The sequence below is a fragment of the Heliconius melpomene genome, chromosome 18 (assembly GCF_056956725.1).
Source record: "Heliconius melpomene rosina isolate 202511_hmr_F chromosome 18, ASM5695672v1, whole genome shotgun sequence".
In the NCBI taxonomy this organism is placed as follows: Eukaryota; Metazoa; Arthropoda; class Insecta; order Lepidoptera; family Nymphalidae; genus Heliconius; species Heliconius melpomene.
Window position 1 is genome coordinate 5,928,183 of NC_140406.1, and position 27,510 is coordinate 5,955,692.

A 27,510-nucleotide genomic window follows, 5' to 3' on the forward strand; every position below is an offset into this window, starting at 1 on the left:
AATATTATATTAAAATTATCTTCAACCTTTTCTAAAATTATACATATCGTTAAAATATAGCAAATTGCAAAAATCTCACTATATGGATTTTAAGCTAAAAACTACACTAACTAGCAATGTAACACGGAGTAACGGTAGATATAAAATTCCCAAACAGCCAATTTTAGGCAAGTTGTGACAAGTTTGATTAGGGTGCAATTAACTTGCCCTAGGGACGACCCAATTTAATTTCGCAGGCAGTCATCAAGTGGGATGTTTGGATATTTGCGGAGATTTATACCGAGTAGTGGACGATGAAAGCTTAAACAGCTTGGTACAAATACAAAACAAATATGCTAAATAATATATATCGTTAAGTGCAGTTCATCTATATATATAACTAGTGGACCCGGACGCGGCTACGCCTGCTTGAACTATAAGAATATTTTCGCGTCGGACATACTCCTACTATGCCGCCCGAAGGCGGAAGGTCATTTCGAATTAGTGACATCTCCTTAATTATTTATCAAACTTCATAAGGATGAATATCAAAATGTCGCGGTAACGGTTGCGTAGCGACGCGACGGTTGTTATTAACATGGCAGAATAAATTGCATGTCAAATTAGAAAGTACTTTAAAATATATTAGTTTATATGTGTAATGTAATATTATATAGCCTACAGCACTTCTGAAGAATGCAGCTTTTATACAAAACAAAAACAATGTAAATCAGACCAGTAGATCCAGAGATCTTAGCGTTCAAACAAACAAACAAACAAACAAACAAACAAACAAACAAACAAACTCTTCCGCTTTATTATATTAGTATAGAAAAGGACTTGTCCTCACTGACTGAGGTAAGATGCACGCACAGCCTTAACCGCTGATGGTAGAAACGTTAAATTTGGACAAAAGTTTACTTTCGTAATCTGGACATCCACTAAGAAGGGATTTTGAAATATTTTAACTCTAAAGGGGTGAAATAGGGGTTCAGTTTGTATGGAAAAAAATTTAAATCGGCACCGATTTTTATAAAATTTGAAATTTAGATTTTTAAAAGTATTTAATTGAACACATGTTTCATCGTTTTCTAGAATTCTCCCCCTAAGGGTGCAAATAAGGGGTTGAAAATTTGTATAGGTTTTTTTTAAATCGTCACCAATTTTCATAAAATTTGAAATTCAGGCTCTTAAACGTATACAATTAAACACATGTTTCATGGTTTTCTAGAATTCACCCCCTAAGGGTGGAAATAAGGGGTTGAAAGTTTGTATGGAAAAATCTTTAAATCGCCACCGATTTTTATAAAATTTGAAATTTAGACTTAAAAATATTTCATTGAACATATGTTTCATGGTTTATTAGAATTCACCCTTAAATAGGCAAGCGAAGCTGCGCGCGTCCGCTAGTTATATATAAAGGTAATTATTGCTCATAATCCTGGGTAAGCTCCAAAATTAATGGAATTAACATCTCCAATATACACATAATGGGAGGTCGCTTAATAATTATGAAGTCGAAATTGAGTATTTTTAAATTTTATTAATCTCAAGTTAGATAGAGAGATAAAGCCTAAACCTTCATTGCGTTTTTGTGATTCCATTGTTACTTTTGTTGTTGTATTCCATAGTATAAATGATTTGATGAAATAAAATCTCAAAAGATTTAAACTATTATTAATTAAGTGTATAGACACATTAAATATTACTAAGCTTATAGTAACCATACATTTTTTTTAGCCTCGCGCTATATCCCCCAAATAGCAGAGTAGGCAGAGGGAAACCTAGGAAATTAGTGTTAAGACATTCCGAATTCTGGAAGTATTGCCGCGCTTTGCCTGGTTGTCAGAGAGAAAAATGCAAATATATTTTATTTCCTCGAGTGGGAATCGAACCCACAGAATACACCTGCTGCATTATATTGCAGTCGCTTATTAAAACAATCAACTAGTTTTCCTTTATACATTTGAATACGATGGAATAAAAAAGAAGCGGGCAAAGTCCTTTGGGGGTTGATAGTAATTAATAATTGCTTAGATTCATTAAATAGGACGATGAGTATAATATAAATAAATTCTGCTAGCAAAATAATAACGAAAGCTTTGGAAGTCGTAAAGCGAAATTAATACATCTAATAAACTCAATACTACTTCCTATGTTGGCTGGTAATAACTGGTTTAGAAATGGTTTTGGAACTTTAGCGAAATCGAATAGGCAACGGCTAATTAGACAGATATGGATAGTAAACTACTGGGATACAGTAGACGTAAGCCAAACGAGTCTGGCAGCTTCACAAAGCTCATTACTTTAATAACACTTCCCTGTATCGCAGATTTTATATTACTGTTATAATCATTGCCAATATTATTTTCTTTGTGACCTCTTTATTTGTACGAGAATTTATAAAAGAAAAAGACCCATATTTACAGATATTACTTTATTAAAATTTACGTTTTGGAACAACGTAATATTATTTTTTATACATAAACTATACATATATGTACAATTTTAATCATAAATTTATTTAGTCAAATGTTATTCTTCCGGTTTTACGGGTGTTTCCTCAACAATAACTACTTGCTTGTGAGCTTTCCGCCTCGCGTGAGGTCCACGTCTTACTCTTCCTGCGTCGACACTTCCGTCTTCACCTACCTAACAAGACAACAATATTACAATAAATAAATTCAAATAAAAGATGTATTTTAAAAATATTTATTTATATGTAGTGGGAAAGAAATAGCTGAAAATTTTGACGTGGGAGCTAAATTAAAGTATATTATGTTGGATTTAAAAATGTGGCGAGATTTAAAAGTGTAAAATTATTTCAGTATATTTCTATTTTGTTTAGGTAATGTTGCTAAATAAACATTATTAAGAAACTTCTACTGTAACTTGTATAGCTTCTTGCTATTTCCCTAGCGGGTTAAAAGTTAACAGTACGACCACAGGTATTTCCCACTCCGATTTCTTTGCGTAATGAACTATTACTATTTATAACGTATTTAAGTAATGTTTTCTTACGTTTGGATTACAATATTTTTTAAAAAAATATTAGGTATATATAAATTATAGAGAACAATTAAAAAATGTGTAAATATGCAAACTATTGTAAAATTATACTTGATACTGCTCTATTATAGAAACTTATTACGCACCTGAACAGTTTTCCTTCCAACATTATTTTGTAGAAATTTATTCACTGCACCCAATGTATTAATTGGTATCTAAAACATAATTATAGTATAAATAAGCGTTTTAATTATTATGTTTTATACGAATTTCGACGTCTTAAGGTCGATTTAATTTTATTTAATTCATAAAATTTTATTTCATTTTAATTATATTTTTTTATGAAAAATAAAAAAATAGGTACTTAAAGAAAATACTTACACATTACATTTACACAAAATAACTTTTACTTACTATACTCATAAGATACTTTACTTACTACTTTACTTTACTAAATCACCATTCGCATGAAATACGAGTATGTATGGAGAAAAATACTTTATAAAATACTAAATAATAGTTTTCAAACTGTTAGTATCCTTTCACCATTTTTGCTGAAATATTAGTAATAAGCATATTTAAAGAGAAAGTGAGAAGAAAACAATAAAAACATAAATCTAAAAAAAACTGAAAGAAGTTAGCCCCAGTAAATTAATTGATTATTAGTTTGACAGCAAATCGAACCCATAATATTATTAAATAAATAAAGTTATTGTCACTTTTAAATGCATGCTGATAGACTTACAGCGAATATGTCTTCAATGAATTTTGAAGGATTTGGTGTTTCAATTGAAACATGAGCCTCAGATGATGCGGATGAAGTAGATGATGAAAGTGATGGATCATGTTTTAATGTTACTGAATCTGATTCTGAAAATGTTGTAATATTAAATAAAAAAGGAATTAAACATATCTACATATACATATATGTACACTAGACAGTGTGAAGTTTTCTCAGTTCAATATTCCACATGCAAAGATTTAAAATTTTGGCTAAAATAAAGAAATTTACAAGCGAATGAATTTAATATTGTGAAGTTTAATATTACAGTTTCGTAATAACTCCGTAAAGCTAAAAAAACATCATTAAAATTGCGAAGGAAACGGAGATGCCAAGATTATCCCTGCTAGTATTTGGCCGCAGGTCGCTACCGAGGCCGTAAAAAGGGAATAAAAATATTTTTTCCGTGAAATTAAAAGCGGCAGCGGAAATTTAAATGAAAGCGTTATTTCCCTTGTTTCACTTGAATCTGATAATAAACCAGATTGTTCATGCTCTTGGCTAAAGGAAAAGGATCTGGGATTCTTATTACGAGAAGTCTTAATATTTTAAATTTTTTATTTACTGTAAATCACTTTGTTTGAGCAATTTTACTGAAACGTAAAAATCTTGTACCAAAAAACCAAAAATAATAATTTATATTTATAAACAAATACTACATCCAATAGGAATTATTTTAATAGTAACCACCTGCTTGTACGATGGCACTTTTTTGCACGGATACATTTGTATTAGCAGCAGTATTTCCTAGAAAACTACCCACTGCTTTCAATGTTGATATTGGAATCTGAAAAAGAATTCCATTATTCCATATTATAAAAAATCTTTCCATATTATTATATATCTATAAGTATTTCAGTATTTTGTTTAGTCGTTACTTACGTTAAATATGTCTTCAAAGAACGTGGGACTTTTTTGATATGTCACTTGCTTAGTGTACACATGACCGGCACCAGCTCCACCGCCCACACTTCCTTCAATCGCAGCGCCTGCATCAGCATGGGCAGATGATTCAGCTGCTACATCTATTCTTTTTTGAATCTGTGGTTCAACAGTTTTGTATAAAACAGGAGTCCCAACGTCACCTTGTCCTCCTATATAACCACCGACGTAAGCTGTTTTACGAAAATGATGTCTCCTTGGTTTATAATGCATGTGAATAATTTCCTTTTCAACGACTGTAGTTGGTGGAGGTTGAACATATACCTATAATATAAAAAAAAAATATTACACTTTTTTATAAATGTTACATTACCTGAAATCATTAGTTAGGACAAAGTGCGCTTTTATTAGAATAATTTTCGATACAGTGAAATATTGTTAGAGTAATTTAAAATATTATATTAAGAATTCTTTCAATTTACATTTATTCTAATTGATAGTTGATTAAAACAATTATTCTATCATATAGAAGATGTTAAATATTTCTGGTTAGCACATTCTGCATTTAAAAATATTTGGCTGCATTTTAAGGCTGTTGTGCTGTTTCATTCAAATTCTAAAACAAATTTGGGGTACGATTTCATAATTATGATGAGAATTTCGCCTCATTCCTGCATTTAAACCTGGTATAAATGCAAAATTTACTAATCTACCTAAATAACTTTGAAAGTCAGAGACTAATATCCGTTTTTGCCCAGATTTACTAGGGACTTCCTGTAGACAACTCACTTCTTTAACTATTACTGGTTGTACATTTTCATGTACAATTTTCTTTTCGATATGTGTTTTTACTTCAGTATCCACATGAGAAGGCAATGGTTGGACTTCATTAAAAGCATCGACATTGAACTCAGCATGTATCTTTTTCTCAATAGGCTTTACTTCAACTTGATGAACTGAAGGTACGATATGTTTAGATGAGAAGGAAAATTCTGATGCGCCTTCTATGGATGATTCACCTCCCTAAAATAGTAAAATGTTATTAAAATGAGTGCTAATAAATTACAATTAAATTGAATTAATTGAAATGATTCTACGTGGTACTATATGAGGTTATGGTATTATATGGTACTACATGATAATGTTCGTACTACTGCTATACTATAAATGATACTATATAATGATATTATACAATAAATGATATTGAAGCAAATATTCCTTATGTGAAAAATGCAGAAGAAGCTATTAGACATTGTCATGCATTGTGTAGTGCAAATAGAGTGACTTATTAAGGTAAATTAATTAAATCACTTTTAAACATGCACATTGCATATTTTACAACTTGTGTTTACCTTGTTTCATCTATTTGTAAAAAACAACTTTTTAATTTTTTTCCGTTATATAAAAAATAAAAAAAATATAATTAAGTTAAAATTTTATTCCAAAATGAAATGATACTTTTATAAAATCTATTATGTACTACTACTATCTTTATAATTTATCATTATTTCATTATTCAAAACAAAATTCCTCCGGTTGTATTATGTTTTATTATTATATGAACATCTGAATTTTCTTTTGGTGAGCTCGCTTAGCTTCCTTCCTTCTTTGCTTTTCTTCTTTTCGTCTTTTGCGAATGTCGCTTAGATTGTCACCTACCATTCCAGACGCTGCGTAATTGGGTCCAGCCTGGGCTGAAGCATATCCTGCTCCCGCTGAGTGTTCAGCTCCCACTCCACCAGCAAGACCAGCTGATGCTTTAATATTACCTCCGGCTGTAGCTCCTGCATAAAGTCCACCTGTATGCCACATAAAATAAAAAAATAAATATTGAGTGTATTTATCAAAATACTTGGACAAATGGACATGTATACATAAATACTAGGGGATTTGCTGTGTTATACACATTTGCAGCTATTTATCCTGTTCTTTAGAATTGCCAATGACGTTAAAATATTACAATGGAAGTCATCCTAGCGTATTTACAATAAACTTACACATATCTTCTATGTTTTGATTATTATGATTAATTAATTTTATTAAAGTCCGTTTATTTCCGATTTATTTTTATTAAAGTCCGTTATTAATTTTAGAAACCGCCACTCTTTGCCTCGAGTTAAGTTCCGCAACTCAACTCGAAATGCCTTCCTCATTGGGAGGAAAGTAGGAAACAAAAATATCATAGTAATAACAGAGTGTCTAAAGTCTCTGAGTCTCTGTTCCCTCTGCCTACCCTGCTATGAGCGGGCGAGAAGTTATAAAAAATATTATAAATGGGAAAAAAAATACCAGTTATATTTATTTCTTTGATGTGATAACAGAAAATGTGACAAACGTGTAATGTAGGCAAAAAGTATGCGAAGAGTTTTACCACTAGATTCATTGTCTGTAATTGATAATTACGGAAAACAATAATCGCCACATTAATGACATTGAATATTTCTAAATAACAGAACAAACCTGCTGCGCCTCCCTTTTCGCTCACTGACCCGCCTAAGCCTGCTCTAGCTGATTGGCCAGTAGGAGTGCCAGCTTCAGCGTATAAACCTCCAGCTCCTCCAGCTCCACCTGCTTATATTACCATTAAAATGTTATAGAACAAATATTCTTTTTCCATTTCTTAAAAACTTTAAATATTACTTTTATTTGTACAAGTCAAAAAATTTTTTTTTATTTCGCCTTGTGCTAAAACTAAACTAAAATCTCAACACATCTCGTTTATTGCGGTAGTTTATAAGTTATTACACAATATATAATTATAAGATTACATCTTGGGTGATTACATGTTCTTTGCGCGTAGAAGGGCAGTGTTTCGTAATTGCATGTGGCATGAAGACATCTGGGTTAATAATTTGAACAGGAAAAACTGTGACAAAGTCTTTTTTTGTACTATTTATATATATATATATATATATATATATATATATATATATATATATTAATATATAACCTACTGCGTATTGTGTGGAAGATTTAGCGTTCTCGCGAATGCGCCTTTGAAAACTTAACTCACTTATGATACAGACTTTGTAAGATCGTCTTGTTTTATATTTAGTAGATACTAAAATAATCGTAAGTAATTAAATAATGTTTTTATACTCATAAAATCTTTGTAATATTTCATAAGCAACGAATAAACCTCGTGTAATATTTTTTTTTAGCAAAAAGTCGGAGCAAAACACAGAGATATGATAAATATCATAATTTTCTGTGCAAATTTCAAGAGGAAGCAGTAAGCGTACAGAAATAAAAAGTTGTCTATAACCACATAAAATAATATAGGATTACCTAACAGACCACCAATACCGACGCCAGCATGGTAGCCGGCAAAGTTGACTCCTAGTTTTCCATCTTTGAAAGAGATGAACTGAGGTGCCTGCAACAAAAATATTGTAATGAATAATTGTTACATTATCATATATGTATATACGATTTTATATAAATTCTGAAATGAAAGAATAAAATAATTATGAAAATAAATCTTTTATTACAAAAATAATTCTTATTGTGAAATATTTTAATTTTCATTATTGTTCATAGTGTATTTTTTACTTCATATATTTAAAATATTCTTTAGAGCATGTTGTTATTAAATTATTCATAATATGAATATAAATTTATGTAATGTGGTATATTCGTTATAAACAACACGTCATTGCCACAAAAAAAGCAAAACGCATGTTTATTATACCTACAAGTTAGGTTAAGCACTTATTAATCTCGCTTAATTATTAAACAGGATTTTCCGTAAATTACATTGTAAAATAATTACACCTGCACTGATGTTTATATTCGCAATGTATTTATTTAGTGTGTAATTGATTGATTATAAGTAAATATAATATTCAGCAGTACAAATAATCATACGATTTAAACTAGTATATTAAATTAAATGATTCAACATTATTACAATTTAATATTCTATAGTTATTACTAGAATATTTTAGTTATACCTTTTATAGTCAATCCAGTGAGTGAGAATGTTGTTTATATTGTTACAGTAAAACGTCAATGCTTTGGCACTAATGGTTAGTCAAAGCCAAAGAAAATTACGTTTTTTTGCCTTTGACTAAAGAAACATAAAAATCTCTCGTTCTGACCAAATTAGTATATGCTAGTTTTTGAGGAGATATTATATACAAGATACGAGATTTAATAACAAATTTACACCAATAAAAGAATTAATTAAAATTAATGATATACATTTATTTATGAACACGATCTACAAAAAAGTTTCTAGAACATCTTAAACATTCTTAACAATTTTGAATATTTAATTTTACTCTATTATTAAGTATACTTAGATGTCTTATGTACTAAAGATGTCATTTGCGCAAAATTCTTGACTTATTGCCTATTAGATAAGTAGCAGAAATCAACGCCACGCTTTGCTTCGTTACCAGAACGAGAAAATTAAAATGCGAACTATTAAAATAATTTCCTCGAGTGGGATTCGAACTCACAACCTATCGCGTTTACTTACTACACGCGCCTGCGCCACGACTAAACTGACATAAGTATTGGAAAATACCTATCTACAGCGGAAAGAAAATTACAAATGTACATATTAATATAAACTATACAGTTATGACTGTTTTTGAGGTTTGGTTATAAAAAAATATGATATATTATATACAATACGCCTTCGCTCGCTTCGCCTAATGTATATTTATAATCAACGAACCGTAGAACATAATGGATTGTTGAACCGAGTTCTTCTACATGCAAGTAAAATAAAGAACCTTTTAAATACGTATTCAAATAAAGTAATCAAAGTATCAATAGTTAATTGATACTATTATATATTTATATAGTACTTTTATTGCTCGACATTGGATTAGCTAACGGCAATTCAAAGGTATTACAAGCTAAGTGACGTCCAACGTTGGCTCACTCGGGAAGTACTTGTGTATTACTAATGACCGTTCTGAACGATTTTGTAATAACATTAAATGTTTTTATTGTAACAGGATAACGTTATTGCAAATATTTCGTGTAATGTGAAATCGAAAATATAAACTAAACTATTATCAAAAAAATATAATTATATTATAGTTTTTTTGTAAAAATGCTTAGTAATGGACTTAAAATTTCTAATATTATTTGTATTGAGCCATACCAGAGCAGGAAACAGTTAAGAATTGACATAAAAAAAATAAAATCATAAAGTGATCTTCTATCACAATTTTTTCATACGTAGATTGCTTACGTTCTGTTTATGAATATGTATATAAAAATTATGTCATTATAATTTTAATAAATTATAACTAAGGTGACAAGTTAAAATTGGGATATATATATACTATTACAATATTTGTACAAAGTATTTAAATTGTTAATCTTTTTACTTAGTATCCTATCGTAATAACCTGTTTATAAGCCCTATCGTACTTTATTGTTAATAATTTTTAAGATTGTATTAACATTATGCTTCGTATAAACAAAAACAAACAAAAATATTCCATGCGCGGAAGTCAGGTTGAAGACCTTCAGATTTGTATCACATATCCTATTGACGTCAAGAGTACGTAATTTTTTAGTCCTTTTACACTGTCTAATAAATTAAATGTCTTATATTGTATCAATAACAAATATATCTATTTTTATTTATATTTAACGCTAATTTTAAACTAATTTTTCGCAAAACAGAGTATGAAGAGGGATTCTAGGATCTTGATGAGTACACATTTTGTTTAAACATAATAAAAAACTTTCGTTCTTCACTTACCGCCTAATTATTGAGGCATGGCGACTAATTAAATATTAAATTATTGTTTTCATCGATTGAGAATCGAACAACCAACTTCTTCGTGTTTACAGTCGCACGCCCTTGTGCGCCATGATAGCCTCGTAAGTTAAACATGTTATTTTAAATACAATTACTCGAACCTACAAACATTGTGCATATAACAAAAACAGTGACATACATACATACGATACGTTCGAGAAGCAAAAGCAAACTTGTATAACACCTAATTATCGCCTCCAGAAAGTAAATAATTCATGGGTCTAACTATACGTCTCTACGAGTATAATAGTATTCTGCAATGCGTTTTAAATTTGCCACTGCAGAAATTTGAAGAAACTATAAAAACAACGTTAATTAGGAGAAAATTAAGAAGACCGTGCTCAGCTGGTCTGGGCATGTCGAACGAATGAGTGATGAAAGAATGGCAAAAAAGATTTATGATAGAAAAGTGAAATGTAGGGGGAGACCTCAGTTGATCTTCAGAAACATAAGCCTTTAAAAAGCATGAATACCCCGCGGAGGGCATGTATGAAGAGGTTGATGACAGTGGACGAGGCGAAAGAGGTATGTAGAGACCGTAGAGATTGGCCTTCTGTTCTCTCTGACTACCCCAGTAGGGATAAAGCGTGAAGTTAAGTTAGTTTTATTTTTAGAGTCATATTATGCTGTTTTACTTCATTACAAAGGTCTCTAGTATACAAGTTGATTTATTTACTAAACTGTTTTTTAATATATAAAATCATCAACCTGTAGTATTTTTCCATGACCTATAGTCATACACTCAGCGCAATTATCTACATATAATTTGCTATAATTATAGCTAATAAAAACGTAAAAACTATATGAGTTATAAGATTCATCAGAATAAGTTATTAAATAAAAAAAAACAATAATTAATAATAATAAAAAACAATATAAAGTCCATATACGATTTGATATGTACAATAGATAACATTAAATCTAAAAAGATTTAAGTAAGCACTAAAATTCTGGACCACTCATTGCTTGTTGGCTGTCTTTTCTAGATAAATTTTGGCAACATTGTATAGTATATAGTGCGTTAGATGTATATAGATGTTATATTATATACATCGTTAAAGTTATAAGTACGTGTTTATTTATATATATGTAATATACATTTTACTTTATTTTTAGGATTCCATACTTTTTAAAGAAAAGAGGAACCCTTATAAGATCACTCAGTTGTCCGTCCGTCTATGAATCTGTCTGTCTGTCCAGACCCTTTATCTCAGGAACGCTTGAAGATATCTTGTTGAAATTCAAACCATATACCTACTCAGATCTACGGCCCCATGATTTCCTGAACAAAAATATATTTCTGTATCTACATAGAAAAAAGATGTGGCCGTTATCATATCCCAAAAAACGCGTATTTCGACACTATAAAGGGAATTAAAATTCATAGGATACCTAGAAATATAAAATTTGACAGCTAGTTACTACAGGTATTACTAGTTCAGAAAAAAAATAATAATTTATTTTTTCCTTTCTAAATTATCATTTGCACTTACATTAAGGTAGGTAGGTTTTATTTAGGACAATCCGCAACAACCACAATGAAATCAGAATACAATAAAGTTCCAGTTACCTTTCTCATCATTTAAATAAGAGTCTAACACGCTATGTCCCAATTTTATATGGTATTTACTTTACTTCAAATAATATTTATTTTTTTATTTAACAAATAAGTTTAAATCCATACATACACAAGCGACCGACTGTAAATTCGACACATTGTGGGTTCGATTCCCACTCGAGGAAATTAAATATTTAATATTTTCATTTCTTCACTCTGGTGTCGAGGAAAAGCGCGGCGTACAGTTCCGGCGCTTAACATGCAATGCCTCCAGAATTAGAGAAAATGGGGAATGAGATTAGAATCGCATATTTCCTTTTTTATACATATGTTTCCTTTGTTATTACAATGACAGTAAAAAACAGAGAAGCTGTTAATTAAAAAAATAATTAGAATATTAAACACAATGATAGACAAAGGACTATGTTACATAAGTACTAGTGTAACGATATGATGTTGAGCTCACTGCTACATTATTATCTATCAGAAATAATAATTAATAATTGATTAAAACTACAAACATCTCTTGTATCTAATTTTTGTACTACCAGATAGATATAATGGTTTTTTGGGTATTATCTATTAACTCTGATGGTGTAATGGTCATAGTTAATTATGTGTCAATGTTTATTAATACTCGTCTTTAAGATAATTAACTTACGGAATATATTAACCCTAGGTTCTAACTACCCGGCTTTATGTGGGATGTAGCAATAATTTTTCATGTCATCTTATTCTATATTCAATTCATTTTATATTTTTACTTTTTTTTTTTTTTAATACCGAGTTTAAGTGAAGTACATAAAAAGAGAATTGTTTGCCATATAAATCTATTTTATCTTCCATTGTTTTATTTGTATCACCGTTAAACTAATCCAATCTTAAAGATATCCTCATGATTAATTATATTTTCCTTAGACTTAAAGCAAATAAAACGAAAAAACAAACGAATGATTGAATTACAATTTTAACTGAAAATAATTAACCTGTTTCACAGCACTGGCACTTGTTAACACTACAACACTAATACAATCAAAAAATCATCCCGGGAATTGTTATTTTGTCGACTTTTTGTTTTCCAATGGAATAGGTACTACCGTGTGCTCTGAAAAACGTTATTCTCCATTTATTCTTTTAAATAAAAAGTTCCGATAATTGCTTTCCGAGCTATATTTTCATTTTTACTAAATGTATGTTACGTTCAACATGTTAGTTTGTTTGTAAATACAAAATATGTGCACTCACTTTATATTGTGAACAAGCAACTTATACTAAAAAAAATGTTATATATGAAATAGGAGTTCTTTTTTACTAAAATGTTCTTCTGAATCACGTAAACTTGACTGAATCTTAATATACAGACTAAAAAAGGCAATTAATACATTTTGACAGTAATGCGATAGAAGAGCAAGTTTTGGACCTACTTCTCTTGGATGCCGTACATAAACTTTGATGACTCTACTATGCTCTTGAAGAAAGAATAAAATCAAAATACTCTCGCCTCGGTCGTTCCGTGCAAATTCGCCACATCGCGTATTGGTTTGCGTAAAACAATCAGGCATAGTACTTGTATTGCTTGGACGAGGAAGTGAAATAATTAATTAATTTGAGTGAAAATCGAACCAACAGTCTATCTGTTTTGTCATTAAAGTTTTCAAAGCTATTTATTATTAAAATATTGAAACCTCGTGCTTCTTTTATGTGCGAAGGCAAAGTGATTAAAATATATGTTTGCCAATACTACAGATACGAGTATATCGTAAGTATATATATTTCATAACTAAAAATAAAGTACTCTTTCGTAACGGCAGGTTTAATATACTCAAATAATATGTTTCAGATCAAAGCTTTGATGCTTTTGATGAATAAACACATTTCAATATTTGGAGATCCAAAGCTATAGCTTTGTTATTTAAACTAAATAAATTACGAATTCATAAATTCATAAAAAGTCAATAAAAATATGGTTGCTAGCCAATTTCATATATCTATGTCAATATACATATATACATAATTAGTTGGAACTCCAAATAAATGATAATGGACTATTTGTTTTCTTGTATAAAGTACTCCTTGCCTGTCCAAATATTCATCGCAGCTTACAAAAATACGTGACTTAAAATCTTAAATATTTGGTTAATGTCGTCATTGTCTTGAACATTTTATATTTAGATATTCTACTAACCAGAATATATTTTAATATAATAAATCAAATTCTAATATAACGTGGAAAATTTGTAACCGGCTGGATCTTCTCCCAAAGGAATGTTTAGTTTCCTCGATATTTTGAAATAATGTGCGGAATTCCTTTTTTCCTTCAGAAATATGTTGGTACGATGTCTCAAAATTTCGGTATGAAAAGAATGGAATTTTTTATTTTTTAATAAATCTGTCTCCAATATTTTATACTAAAAAATGTACCTATTAACATCATCCCAAATCAGGTTTAAATCGTAAATCTATATTTATCTTGATTTAATAAAATGTGTATCATATAAATTATTAATTACCGCATTGTCTTTAACGTTATTGAGTGGTAGCTTCCTGGTATAAACACTTAATTGGGAGAATTATGCCACATATCACGCACGTATTAATTAAATAATATTATAACATATATTAATGCTATGCTTAACATGGCATGTTTATTTTATATATGTATTTGTTTTACATATAATTATCTTATTAGAGAAGTTCTTTTTTATAGAAGACAAGTAAGTAATAATATTTCTCCACACTGTAGCTTGACTTATTTTCGTCATGTTTTGAGTATCCAATTAATATATTATAGTAAGCCAGTACCATGTTTTATAGATTTACACTGTAATGAAGGAAACATTAGGTTTCCCATGACCTACCCTTCTACTTCAAACATCGTGATCTTTGAAGTAGCAGGGTAGGCCAGGGGAAACCTAATGTTAAGACTCACTTTCCGCTGAATGCTGCAGGCGGAAGGAGTGGCGGAACTCAACGCCGCGCTTTGCATCGACACCAGAGCGAAGAAATTAAAATATTAAATATTTAAATTCCGCGAGTAGCAATCGAACCCACAAACGCACAGTTTGCCCTGCACCACGACTGACCTCAACCAGTCAGTATCATTATGATAATAATATAAAATAACCTATAAGAATAATAAATATATAGGAAGACTTATAAATGTACTTTGTATTGTATGTGACTGGCATATGTTAATGCTCATTGAATAATTATTGCCTCAATAAGGATGTGTGTAAGTATTTCTGAGGAATACTAGAGTAATTGTAACAAAGCTTCTATCAGTCGAAATTTCTTAATTAAAGGCACCTCACCTGTGTGTCGTACGTAGCCTTAACGACACTAAATTGGCTTCCTCTCTGCAGTTACCTTTATTACAATATATTATAAGCTGTAATGACTGCCAACATGATGGTGCATTTAACAATTTATCATATTTAGCTACTATACTACATAAAAATATGGAAAATAAGAGAGAACTTATAAAGGCACTTATTGGGGGTTTTCATTTATCCAAACCGTATTAATTCTGGGTGATAAGTAGCTGATCTCAGGTTCCCCATCGTTGTAAACTAAGAGAAAGAAATGACTAATATACAAATATATTATTTAATTATCTAGTTTAAGCTTTAAGATAACCTTCCAAAATTATATGTAAGTATCTATTTATTACTTAAACCGCCTAATAAAACAAAAGATCAATTTAATTAAGACAATTTTCTTTAGAATTTTCCTTTACACAAAGATACTTTACATTTTTAAGGAAAATAAAATATCAAAAACAAAAAAAAAACAAGACGACGCCAAATAATTCAAACATTACAAAATACTATATTTGACTTTGCCAGTGGAGAGGTCAATATTCAAATAAAAATTCAACACGTGACGTCAATTAGAAAACCATTAGGTATTTTTATGTTAGCCAATATGTTATATAGCAATATTACAGGAACATAAAGTGACAATGTTAATTAAATCTTATATCCTTATATCAAGAGAATATTTTTTTATAAAAATAATTTCATAAAAATCTAAGCGCGACATTGAAATATTTTCATTTCTGGTCTGGTAATATCGAGTTCTATGAGCCAAAACGGCGTCGTGTTACGCTACACAACACTTAATATCTATAATGTGTTGAAGGTAAAAATCGGAGACGGTGCTGGCCACTTCGATGATATATATGTTTATATTTTTAGTTATATTCTTAATAACTGAAGATAAAAAAACAATCATAGTATCTTTCTAAATACGCCGCCCGTAATAAAAAATTCAACGTTGTAATAATCCAACTCGTTATACCAGTATTGTTGGTATATTTTATTACTATTTTGTGTCTACACTTATTACTTCGTATAAATTGAATATAAAATTGACTGTAATAGGCCAAAATATTTTGCCTCTGGTGAATGTAAATCATTTAATAATTGTAATATCATTATACCAGGAATTCCTCATTAATTAGCTGTCATAAATTATTTCTTTGAATCATACAATAAGAAATTACTAAAGTATAAAGTTATATAAAATTGGATACGCGGCTTGCACCACAAAGATTCAACTTCCACTTAGTTAACCCCAAACTCGGTATAGACATAATACAAATAATGGTATTTTTTCTCTTTACAATATTTTTTTAAAATGTCGTGATTGCAACATGTTCTTTCCGGTCAACTAGATTACTTAATGAGTGGTTTGTTTAAGGCCACTTTTGGTGACGGCAGTGAAACGAATAAATAACGTATTTGAAACTAACAATCATTACAAGTTTCAAGTATTCCAAAGATTCCAATATACAACGGTGTCAAAACCTATGAAAATAAGCAACTTACTGTGTGAGTGTATGAAATGAATACCGCCAGAAGCAGCAACGGAGTTGATTGTCTCATCTCGACTGAAAAGATAAAATTGAATTATAATAAATGTACCATAATTTTATGATATAACATAAATGTTGCTTTTGACAACTTATTTTCGACGTAATCAATGTCAAACTGCATGTCAATTATTTTTTTCCCTTTTGCGAATTATTAAACGATTAAAAATATGCATATTTGTATTTATGCTTTGGTAATAGATAAAAGATGATAGTTATAGTTTTTAGAATTTAATTATTATGTTATAAACATACACTTAATATTTAAAAAATAACGCCGGTAAAAACTTTTATACTCGGGTTTAAGAAGTAACCCTTTTAACCCTTTCGTAGTTACGAATTTAACTATGTATCTACGTATAAATATTTTATGAGGTATAACTTTATACATTTGTTAAAATGTGTTGTATACTATTGTAATTAACATCTTTATACTAACTTGACATTGAGTTTCCGTAGATTAAATATAATTTACAACGAATTTAAATAATATATACAAATAAATAGTTTTTTTTTTATAATATTATAATTTTTCACATGAATTTAATATTTGCATAGCAAACCAATATTTTTGACGTCGTGGACGTTTAGTGTTATGTTAGTGTCCATTTAAATGTCTATCTCATTTTCTTTATCGGCTTTGTTAAAATTAGAAACAAAAAATTGAATAGTATGACTTAGACGAAGAAGTTTTCTCTCTCTCTCTTCAAACTCTACAAAATGCTCTAGCTTCCTTTACATGTAATAATATTATTAGTATTAGAATTTTCAGGGTATTGAATTACTGGAATCATTCGTACCGTATCTTATGCGATGGTTATATCAATGATGTTGAAATTGTTACTTTCACTTCATCTTGCATCATCTTTCGTCAGTCCCCTACAAGTTACAAGTTTATACAAAAATATTATATATACCGCTAATACATCCATATATTTTTAAAATCAGCTTGACGCTGTATCCTTTACACGGCAGGGTAGGCAGAGGGAACCTAGTGTTGAGACACTCCGTCCCCCTCTTTCTGGCGATTTCTGGAAGCATTGCATGTTGAGGGGCAGAAATCAACGCCGCGCTTTGCCTCTACACCAGAGCAAAGAAATGGAAATATAAACGTAAATAAATATTTCACTTCCTCGAGTGGGGATCGAACCCACAACCGTCGCGTTACAGTCACACTCTTGTGCCCTCTTTTTAGATTTTTTTCAACTTACGAAAAGAAAGGAATTTTTAAAGCCAGCCCTTTATCTATCTATTAAGGCCCTTTTAATTTTATTTACATCACGACATCTCATAATTTTATTTCGAAATGTATTTATAATTATATCTCGTACGAACGAAATGAGTTGAATATAATTTATATGTAGGTAATTGCGCTCGTTTCGTATCCGCCATTGCGAATGCTTCTTCACATTTATGCAAGCCTTAATTGTATAACTATTATACTAACGTTTTGGTTAAATAGTTTTTATTTGTTAAAAAATAAAAACTATTTATTGCATAAATCGTCTATTGCTTATATTGCATAAGTCTCTGTCACATTTAAAATTTAGTCATACGAGATTTTTTTTTCTTTTCTCTAAGCGTCTGGTGTATTTTATAAGAAAGATCGAGGCCGTTGTTAAAGAACCAAGACCTGAACACTGCCTGAAATCTGGAAGGGTTAGGTGTCGCCAACAGAAGTCCTAACTATAGAAGCAGAGTCGTGGTAGATGTCTATAATCATCGGGGAGCCCTTTGGAGGTTTGGGGAGCCATTCCCACCAAATACAGTGACGAGGCACAAAGTCAAAGGCCCTCTGCAGATCTAAAAAAGAAAAAAGCCACATGCACAGCTCCCTTTTTACCTCTATCTACCTTATTCACACCACATTATTTCGTTTTCCACTTCCAATTATTATAAAATATTTCATTTCAGATGACGAAAATAAACGCCGCATTTCGAACCCGTAACTATTGTAAACAATAAAAAAATCTCACATGCGATTGCATTAACTTTTAATAAATAAATAAATTATTTAAAAAAAAACATACAAACACATTTCTTAAAAACAAAATGATATTTAAATTATGATTATTTAAATGCTTGGTTATTTATTACCTTTACAGAATAAGAAATTGTTATGAATATTTAACAAATGTTCTAAGCTTGTGATTACGAAGTTATTATTCTCGAAGAACTCTTAAGTCGATCTTAAACTTAATCATTCAACAGTTCGCAATAGTTTTGTTTAAAATTGTGTTTGACAGTTCATTACAAAGAAAAAGTAATCATTGAGGTATTACAGTAGTACCTACTTTTATTTACTTATTTTTATAATTTATGATTTAAAACTTAGTGTCTCTCTATGACTGAATGAATATTTAAATAATATAAATATTATAAAAAATATTAGAAATAAAATTTTATTAATATAAAATTATTATATAGAAACTAATAATGTCCATTATAATTTTCTTGCTTCATGACATGTTCCGCGAATAACCTTTGAGCCGTAATAAAAAGAAACGTTTAAGTTAGTTTTTTTTTAGCTTCATGCTGTATTCTCGCACCTAGCAGAGTAGGTAAAGGGAACCTGGAAAGCTTGTGTTAAGTTACTCTGTTCCCTATTAAAATACTTCTGTTCCCTACTTTTCGCTGAATTCTTGAGACATTAAGTGTAGAATAACGAAACTAAACGACGCGCTTTACCTCACTACTAGTGCGAAGAAATGTAAATATAAGACATTTCGAATTTCGATTCTGAGAGATGAGAATCAAATTAATAAACTCTGCGCCACAACGGCTACAGTATTTTCAAAACCTTTAATTATTTATTATTTGATGCTTTAACTTTTTAATCACATTGAATTAGAATTCGATTCTTTACAAACTCATCAAATACATAAATCATAAAAGAATATTCATTAAGAAGAGTTAGATTTTTTATTATCCTACACAATATTTTCCATTCTAAGCGATTAATATATTATAATTGATTGAAGAAAAACAATCGAGAGCGAATCTAAACATTAATAGAAATAGATATTTTCAATTAACACAATTTGCATGATTAAAAAAACAGTAAAGTTATCATTGTTTTGCTATTTATCAGATATCTATTGTAAGGCTGCTGCAATGGCTCCTGAGTAGAATTTGAAATTAATCTATTGTTTTGTTTGATAGACGTATAATGGTTTAAAACAATGGCTTTGGCTAATAATTGCGCAGATTAAATATTATTTTGATGGTTCAATGACGTTTTCCACAAAGTAAGTTTATTTTCGAAATATATGTTATGAAATTTAACAGATTACTTAAATTATTAGCATCTCTTTTTTCTCCTTCACAACAAAGATTTAAAATGATATATCAAATATAAAAAAAAATCAACAAACCTGTTAAAAAATTGGAACTATTGATAACTATTTTAACACATTTCTATACGCAGTCTCAAATAAATTTATCAAAAGAACCTCTAAATGATAAACGACCGACGCTACCTCGCACGGCCGCGTGCGCAAAAGGCTTTGGGCTACTAACTACAGTCATAGACCATGCCATTCTCTTAGTAACATTACCAGTCGTAGCGGTAACCGGTTAAACACCACGTAATTATAATGAAATATCTGTCAAATAACTAACATTATAGTTAAGCTTATGTAAAAAATACTTTTTTTGTATTTTTTTTAGAAATTTATGAAAAAAATTCTTAAATTTGATAATTTTTTGCCAAAACTCTATTGTATATCTAAGGTATAAAAAATAACAAACTAGATATATTTTATAATTTTAATTGTACTTACCTATATCTATGATTGTTTTTTACCTTAATCTGTATGAAAATGTATTAATCTTTGTAATATGAACGTATCACTTGTTAAAATAGTACATTCTGCCTTGCTCTAAGTTGGAAAAAGAATGAAATTGTAAAAAAATCATAATTCGATCGCATTACAGTACAGCCAGTTCGAATCATTAGGGACCCAATTATTTGTAAAAGGCTAGACATTTGGTTTTACGTAGAGACGTCTCCGCGTTGTGAGCTCTCTACTGCATTTATCATGGGGAGTGATCTGTTGGACTGTTTGACCTGGTACCTGCCGCTGGGTATTTTATTACTGTTCAGTTAAACCTAATTACCTAAAAATTACATGATAATATTTATTTAACCCTCAAAATGTATCTCAATAAAATATAATTATAGCAATATTTCTCCGCTTCATTCAAAATCATACTGCCTGAATTACAATATATATCAAAGGGATTGCATTCGTTAGTATAAATAACAGAATGCAATTGCAAACAATTGCAATTAGTATAAATAACAGAATGAATATAAGATACGTTCTTCCAAAAGAATTCTCAGCACCTTATCACGTATAAGTGCGGGTCCCACTCAACTCAAATAGACTACTTATTGACCAGACGGTGTCATATGGGCAGGGTAACTAACTGTAAGGTCATTCCAGGCGAAAGCCTAACGGCCCAACATCGTCTTCTTGTCATGGATTTTAACGTCACTCCGAAGAAGAAAGTAGCCGAGAAACGTAGGCCTCGGATCAAGTGGTGGTTGCTGAATGGACCGATGCAGACCGACTTCCTGGCAGAGGTGAAAAGTCATAATCTTTCGACTGACACCGAGACTGCTCAGGATGCTTGGGATCGGGCTCAGTCGGCAATCATTGCGGCAGGCAGGCGAGTTCTTGGCGTTTCTAGGGGAGGACGTGTCATCGACAGGGAGACATGGTGGTGGAATGACGAGGTCCAGGAGGTGACTCGTGAAAAGAAGGCTGCCTTTAAGAAGTGGCAGGAATCCAACTCTCCTGAAGACAGACTGGAGTACACAGTAGCTAAACGTGCCAGTAAAAGAGCTGTAGCCAGAGCCCGCAGTGAGAGTTTGTCACCATTGTATGATAAACTTGAAACTGTGGAGGGGCAGAAGCTCATTTACAAACTGGCACGTTCCCGGGATAAAGTGACGCAAGATATTGCAAAATGTCTTTGCGTCAGAGATTCCCAGGGTACGCTGCTCTGTAATCATGACTCTGTGAAGGAGAGGTGGAGAAGCTACTTCCAGGAGTTGCTAAATACTCAGCACCCATGCAGTCTTCATCACGACCCACCGCCTAACCTCGGACTTATTGCCCCAATAACCCTTGACGAAACACGTAATTGCCTTCGACGCATGAAGAACGGAAAAGCGGTGGGACCTGACGACATTCCGATCGAAGCGTGGAAATCGTTGGGCTCTCTTGGTGTGCTCATGCTTACTGACCTTTTTAACCATATCTTGAACACTGGTAAGATGCCGCATCAGTGGCGGCTTAGCTTTATTACCCCTATTTACAAGGGAAGGGGCAGTGTTCAAGATTGTGGTAGTTATAGGGGCATTAAGCTTATGAGTCATACCATGAAGCTCTTCGAGCGCATGATCGACCTCAGGCTCCGCCGAGAGTGTACTGTCTCTGAGTCTCAATATGGATTTCAGCCAGGATCGGGCACCATGGACGCCATTTTCGCCCTCAGAACTTTGATGGAGGCATACAGGGAAAAAAGGAGAGCTCTGCACGTGGCCTTTTTAGATCTGCAGAAGGCCTTTGACTGTGTGCCTCGTCAGTGTATCTGGTGGGCGTTGCGATCCAAAGGGATCCCTGAGGCCTATATTGAGATTATCAGAGGCATGTACCACGATTCCGCTTCTATGGTTAGGACTGCTGTTGGCGACACTAGACCCTTCCCGATTACAGTGGGGGTTCACCAGGGCTCGGCTCTTAGTCCGTTCTTATTCAATGTAGTGCTGGATACTGTCTCGGCTCACATCCAGGACCAGCCTCCATGGCTGATGATGTATGCCGACGACATAGCACTCATTGCCGAGAACCGACTGACGCTGGAGCGTAAAGTGAACCTCTGGAAGGGTACGCTTGAGAACGGCGGTCTTAAACTAAATGTGTCGAAGACAGAGTACATGGTCTGCGGGAGCCGGGACTCGAGCACCATCCTTATAGGTCCTGAGCCAGCCGTTAAGTCGGAGAAGTTCAGGTACCTTGGATCCGTTATGCACGAGTCTGGAGGCATCGACCACGATGTCCATGGCCGGATAAGCGCTGCCTGGGCCAAATGGCGGGAGGTCACTGGTGTGGTCTGCGACCGCAGAATACCGCCCAAGCTCAAGGGGCTGATATACAAGAGCATCGTCCGACCGGTTCTTTTATACGGCAGCGAATGTTGGCCAGCACTATCTCGGCACACTCTGGAGCTTCACGTCACGGAAATGAAGATGCTGAGGTGGATGTGCGGCGTAACGCGGTCTGACCGCATACGCAACACATTCATTCGAGGTAGTCTTGGGGTCCGTGACGTAGCGGATAAGCTCCAAGAGCGTCGCTTGAGATGGTTTGGCCACGTTGCGCGCCGGCCTAAGAACTATGTCGGACGCAAGTGCCTTGCTATACTAGTTCCTGGGGCGCGACCTCCCGGACGCCCAAGGAAGCGCTGGTTGGATGTCGTGATGCAGGACATGAGAGCCAATGGTCTAACCACCGAGGACGCAAAAGATCGTGCAAAGTGGAGTAGGTTAAGCAGGAAGGCAGACCCTGGTAATAGCCGGGATTAATGCCAGGAAGAAGAAGAACAGAATGAATATAAGAATTCCTCTCCGGTCAGGACATCGTATACCAGGTCCGCTACTTATAATTTAGAAACTTTAAGTTCCGCTTCGTCCTCGTCTCGGTTAAGACAAATAGTTATAAAAGGATAATGAATTAGACAAGGCGCGGCGTTATGTTTCACCATTATGTTTCACACATGTGTCGGACTCGAACAGAAAGCGGTGAACTGAGTGTTTTAGCACGCAGTTCTCCTCTTTTCACTGTCTACCCTGCAAAACGGGGCATACAGTGTGGAATAAAGCGAAAATGATTTTTTTTATATAAATGGCAAGGTATTGAGCGAATATATTTTGGTTTCTTTGCAAAACATAAATCTTAATATATCGAAAGATCCTGTTAAAAGCGTCGGAAAAGATCCCTACGTTTTTCCAAACGAATGCAATCCCTTTGATATATATTTTACTTGATTAAACAAAGATACACGTCAAATACCGATCCTTACGAGAGATTATATTTATTTATACAATGTCGTTTATTGTATTTCATATTTTTTATATTAGCCATGAATAATATAATTTTATGTTTATGTATTATATAAAATTGTTAAATAAATCCAGTAGAGCAAAATTTTATCATATATTAAAGTAACGCTAAGCTAAAGATCATAATAAGGAAATATAAGTTATCTATGTATACGAGTATGTCACCATAAGATTATGAAAACGGTTAGTTAGATCTAACGGATAGTTCGCAGATATCAACAAAAATTTACAATTGTCGTAATTCCGTAAAAACAGTCGACATTTACACGCACGTCAGAACACAGTAAAAAAAGATTTATTGTTATAATAATAATTGTTAATTATATTCTCCTTGACATTTATTAGCATGTTTACAATTGCTATTTCATTTATCATATGTAAGTACTTTTTTCTTGAAATAAACACTAAATATACATATATATTTCTTTATACATTATATGCTATCAACGCTATCGACATGTCAACATTGGTCTTTGGGTTGGGGAATTGTAAGAAAACTTCCGGAGGAAAAAAGAAATGGCTAGTGATTTTTTCCAGGACTAATATTAAAAATGCTGGTATTTATGTAAAATAATCACTGAAGGTTTTATAAGGCTAGCTTAATGACAATACGCTGAAAATGTACTGGAATCATAAAATAGTTAATAATTGATAGTGTGATAGTCCCATTATGATGATTGACTACTTTTAAATCTCTTTTTTTATTTACGGAAGAGCATCTTTAACTGGGACTTACGACACAAAAGACATATTTTAACTTCATATTTAATATATGGACCGTTTATTTTGAGAGTGGTGTAAGTCTATTTTCTTTTGTTTCGAGAAAATTAAAGGTTAATATGTCGATGATTATGCAATTTCATTTACCGACCGATATTAAGTTGTTCAAAACATGAGTTTTTTTGAGAAATTAAACACGGACAAGTTATATATAAAAAAATTATATTAAATTAAGCGTGAATTATGTGATAGCTCATTTTTCTCAAAAATGGACTTACACCACTTTCAAAATAAACGGTCCATATTTTTGTAAAACACGAATCACCTAGATAACGTATGTATTTTCATTTAAATTGTAAAGCAACCATATTGCAACATTCGTAGCTGTGAACGTTAATGGCTTCTTCCCAGTCAACCAAATATATACCAAAGAGGTGTCCATTTACCTGCAACCAGTCGATAAGCCAGCATCACTCACAACGTTCAGAGAATTTAATATTACCAATGCAGCAATGCCAAAACGATGTATCACATGTTTGCAAATATTCAAAACATTTTTACACACAAAAGCAAAATATCAAAAGGCAATATTATATTTTTTTCCACAAGCGGAGTTCGAATATTTAGGAAATTAAATTGAAAGCCGCAATTCACCGTGGGCCGGTAATAAATCTTTAAAATTGTACATTTATAGGTCCATTTGTAAGTAATTTAGTCGACCCATTACGTTTCGTTTAAAAGCTAATATTGGAACATATTGGTCGTTTACATTTTTTTGATATCCGTGTTTGCTAAGTAATTCATTGAATTTGCAGTACTTTTTTTGATATAGTAATTTTTTTGCGTATAAAATGTTTAAGGAGTAGTGATTGTTACTCATATGATACGGACATTGTATTGCATTCGTTGTCCTCCTCCTTATATGTCTTACTTACGCAATAAATTAAAAAACAATATAATTAAAAAAAAAAACAATAGAACTTGATTTTTATTACAATGGACGATGATGTATGTTCAATTGTTTTACGTAAACATACTTATATGTAAAATTAAGTTACAATACCAACTTTAAATGAGCCAAATAAAACAACGATATTTAAAATTACTATTTATATATAAGACAAATGTTGGGATAAAGTAAAAGGACCAGAAAAGTTTTAAACAAAAAAGAACTCCTTAAGACATTTCTAAGTGGATTTGTTTCGACCTTCTTTTATTCTTAAGTAGAGTTTGGTCAGCTTAAAATAATAAATAAAATAACAAATAATGAAATGTAATATTATTTTTTAAATAAATTAGTGAATTATGTAATAAAAAATATTATTAACTAATCGTCCCAAGTTGGGCACAACGGCATCCACAAATATATATAACTTCACGCTGTATACCGCACACATCAGGGTAGACAGAGGGTACCTAGAGTTAAGGCACTCCGTACCCCAAAAATATATATTTGCGCATATTGTATATATAACTACATATTATTATTATTATTATTTAACTACATATTATTATGTTTTTGTTTTATTTTAAAATCTCTTCGAAGATGAAGGTAATGAAAAACTAAGCACGGGCCTAGGCCAAGTGCATAGTTAGAATAAAGAAAATATGTTTTAATTTATTAATGTACTACTAATTCGGGGATGTAGGGTTCAAATTTGAGACATAAATTTACGCACTATACTATTATAATAATATTATTATTATTTAACTGCATATTATTATTATTATGTCCACTAAACGCATTTAATTTCGGCTAATAGGCAACCATCTTGTACCAGTCTTTAGTCCAGCGACCAAAGAACGCCAGGAACCAGAGACCGGTGCGCGTTTGTTTTGTACAACAGAAAACTTTTTTCATATCAATAATAACTCATTCCCTCAAAAAGGGATCGAGCACACAACCATCGCGTTACGCCACATTCTTATGCCCCTAGGCCACGACTGCCTTAAATAAAAGAAGAGTCACCTGGTTGTTATTTTTTATTGATGAAAACTTTTATTAAAACTACATATGATTCTTTTACGTTCAAAACTAGCTGAGTTTAAAGAGATTCCTCTTTTATATAAAATTCATTCGAGTAATAAATTTTTTATACTTTTTTGACGCTTTCAAAGCTTCAAGCTTTTAAGACGCAAAATAAAATATTATAAGCCCACTTTATCGTTAAGTTTGCTGTACAAGACATTTAATTTTTAAAATTTGTAGAGTAGCCTGTTATACTTTAATTGCAAAATTGCAAGAATGCATAATACCTACAGCTTTAATATTCTTGCTTATTATACATTAGAATTCTTTCTATCTACAAATATATATATTCTTTTCTATTAGTATATACAAACATGTAAAAACCAGTACCGGTGTTAACGCATCACTGAACGCTTCCATTATAACAATGGGTGGATAATTCCGGAAACAGGATAGAATTACACGTTCTATCCTGGGAAATATCAAATGAATCTTTCTAAAGTCAACCATCTGTATGCGTTTGTGAAACAATGGACAGTTGTACGGAGAAATACAATGAATTTGTTTAAAACGGCTTAATTGCGATTTTTGAGTTTCTAAACTTCACTTTTACTTAATCTATCTATCTATACTAATATAATAAAGCGGAAGAGTTTGTTTGTTTGTTTGTTTGTTTGTTTGAACGCTAAGATCTCTGGATCTACCGGTCCGATTTACATTGTTTTTCTTTTGTATGAAAGCTGCATTCTTCAGAAGTGCTATAGGCTATATAATATTATATTACACATATGTACTAATAAATTAAAATACTTTCTAATT

General features: G+C 31.7%; 1 protein-coding gene across 3 annotated transcripts; it reads right to left on the reverse strand.

Moving 5' to 3' along the window:
• Nucleotides 1-2,401: 2,401 nt before the first annotated feature.
• LOC146529364 (uncharacterized) lies at nt 2,402-20,404 on the reverse strand. 3 transcript variants are annotated; one of them, XM_085201501.1, is made up of 11 exons: nt 20,245-20,404; nt 16,827-16,888; nt 7,940-8,027; nt 7,112-7,219; nt 6,311-6,450; nt 5,441-5,674; nt 4,652-4,975; nt 4,460-4,556; nt 3,734-3,858; nt 3,135-3,203; nt 2,402-2,631 (listed from the first exon to the last, which is right to left on the reverse strand). In XM_085201501.1, exons 2-11 carry the CDS (start codon nt 16,881-16,883, stop codon nt 2,515-2,517), a joined length of 1,359 nt encoding a protein of 452 aa, XP_085057627.1. In that variant the 5' UTR covers nt 16,884-16,888; nt 20,245-20,404; the 3' UTR covers nt 2,402-2,514. The 3 variants fall into 3 exon arrangements, with proteins under 3 accessions (XP_085057627.1, XP_085057628.1, XP_085057626.1); XM_085201502.1 differs by having other exon boundaries at nt 2,402-2,627; nt 7,112-7,222; XM_085201500.1 differs by having other exon boundaries at nt 7,112-7,222.
• Nucleotides 20,405-27,510: the final 7,106 nt, after the last annotated feature.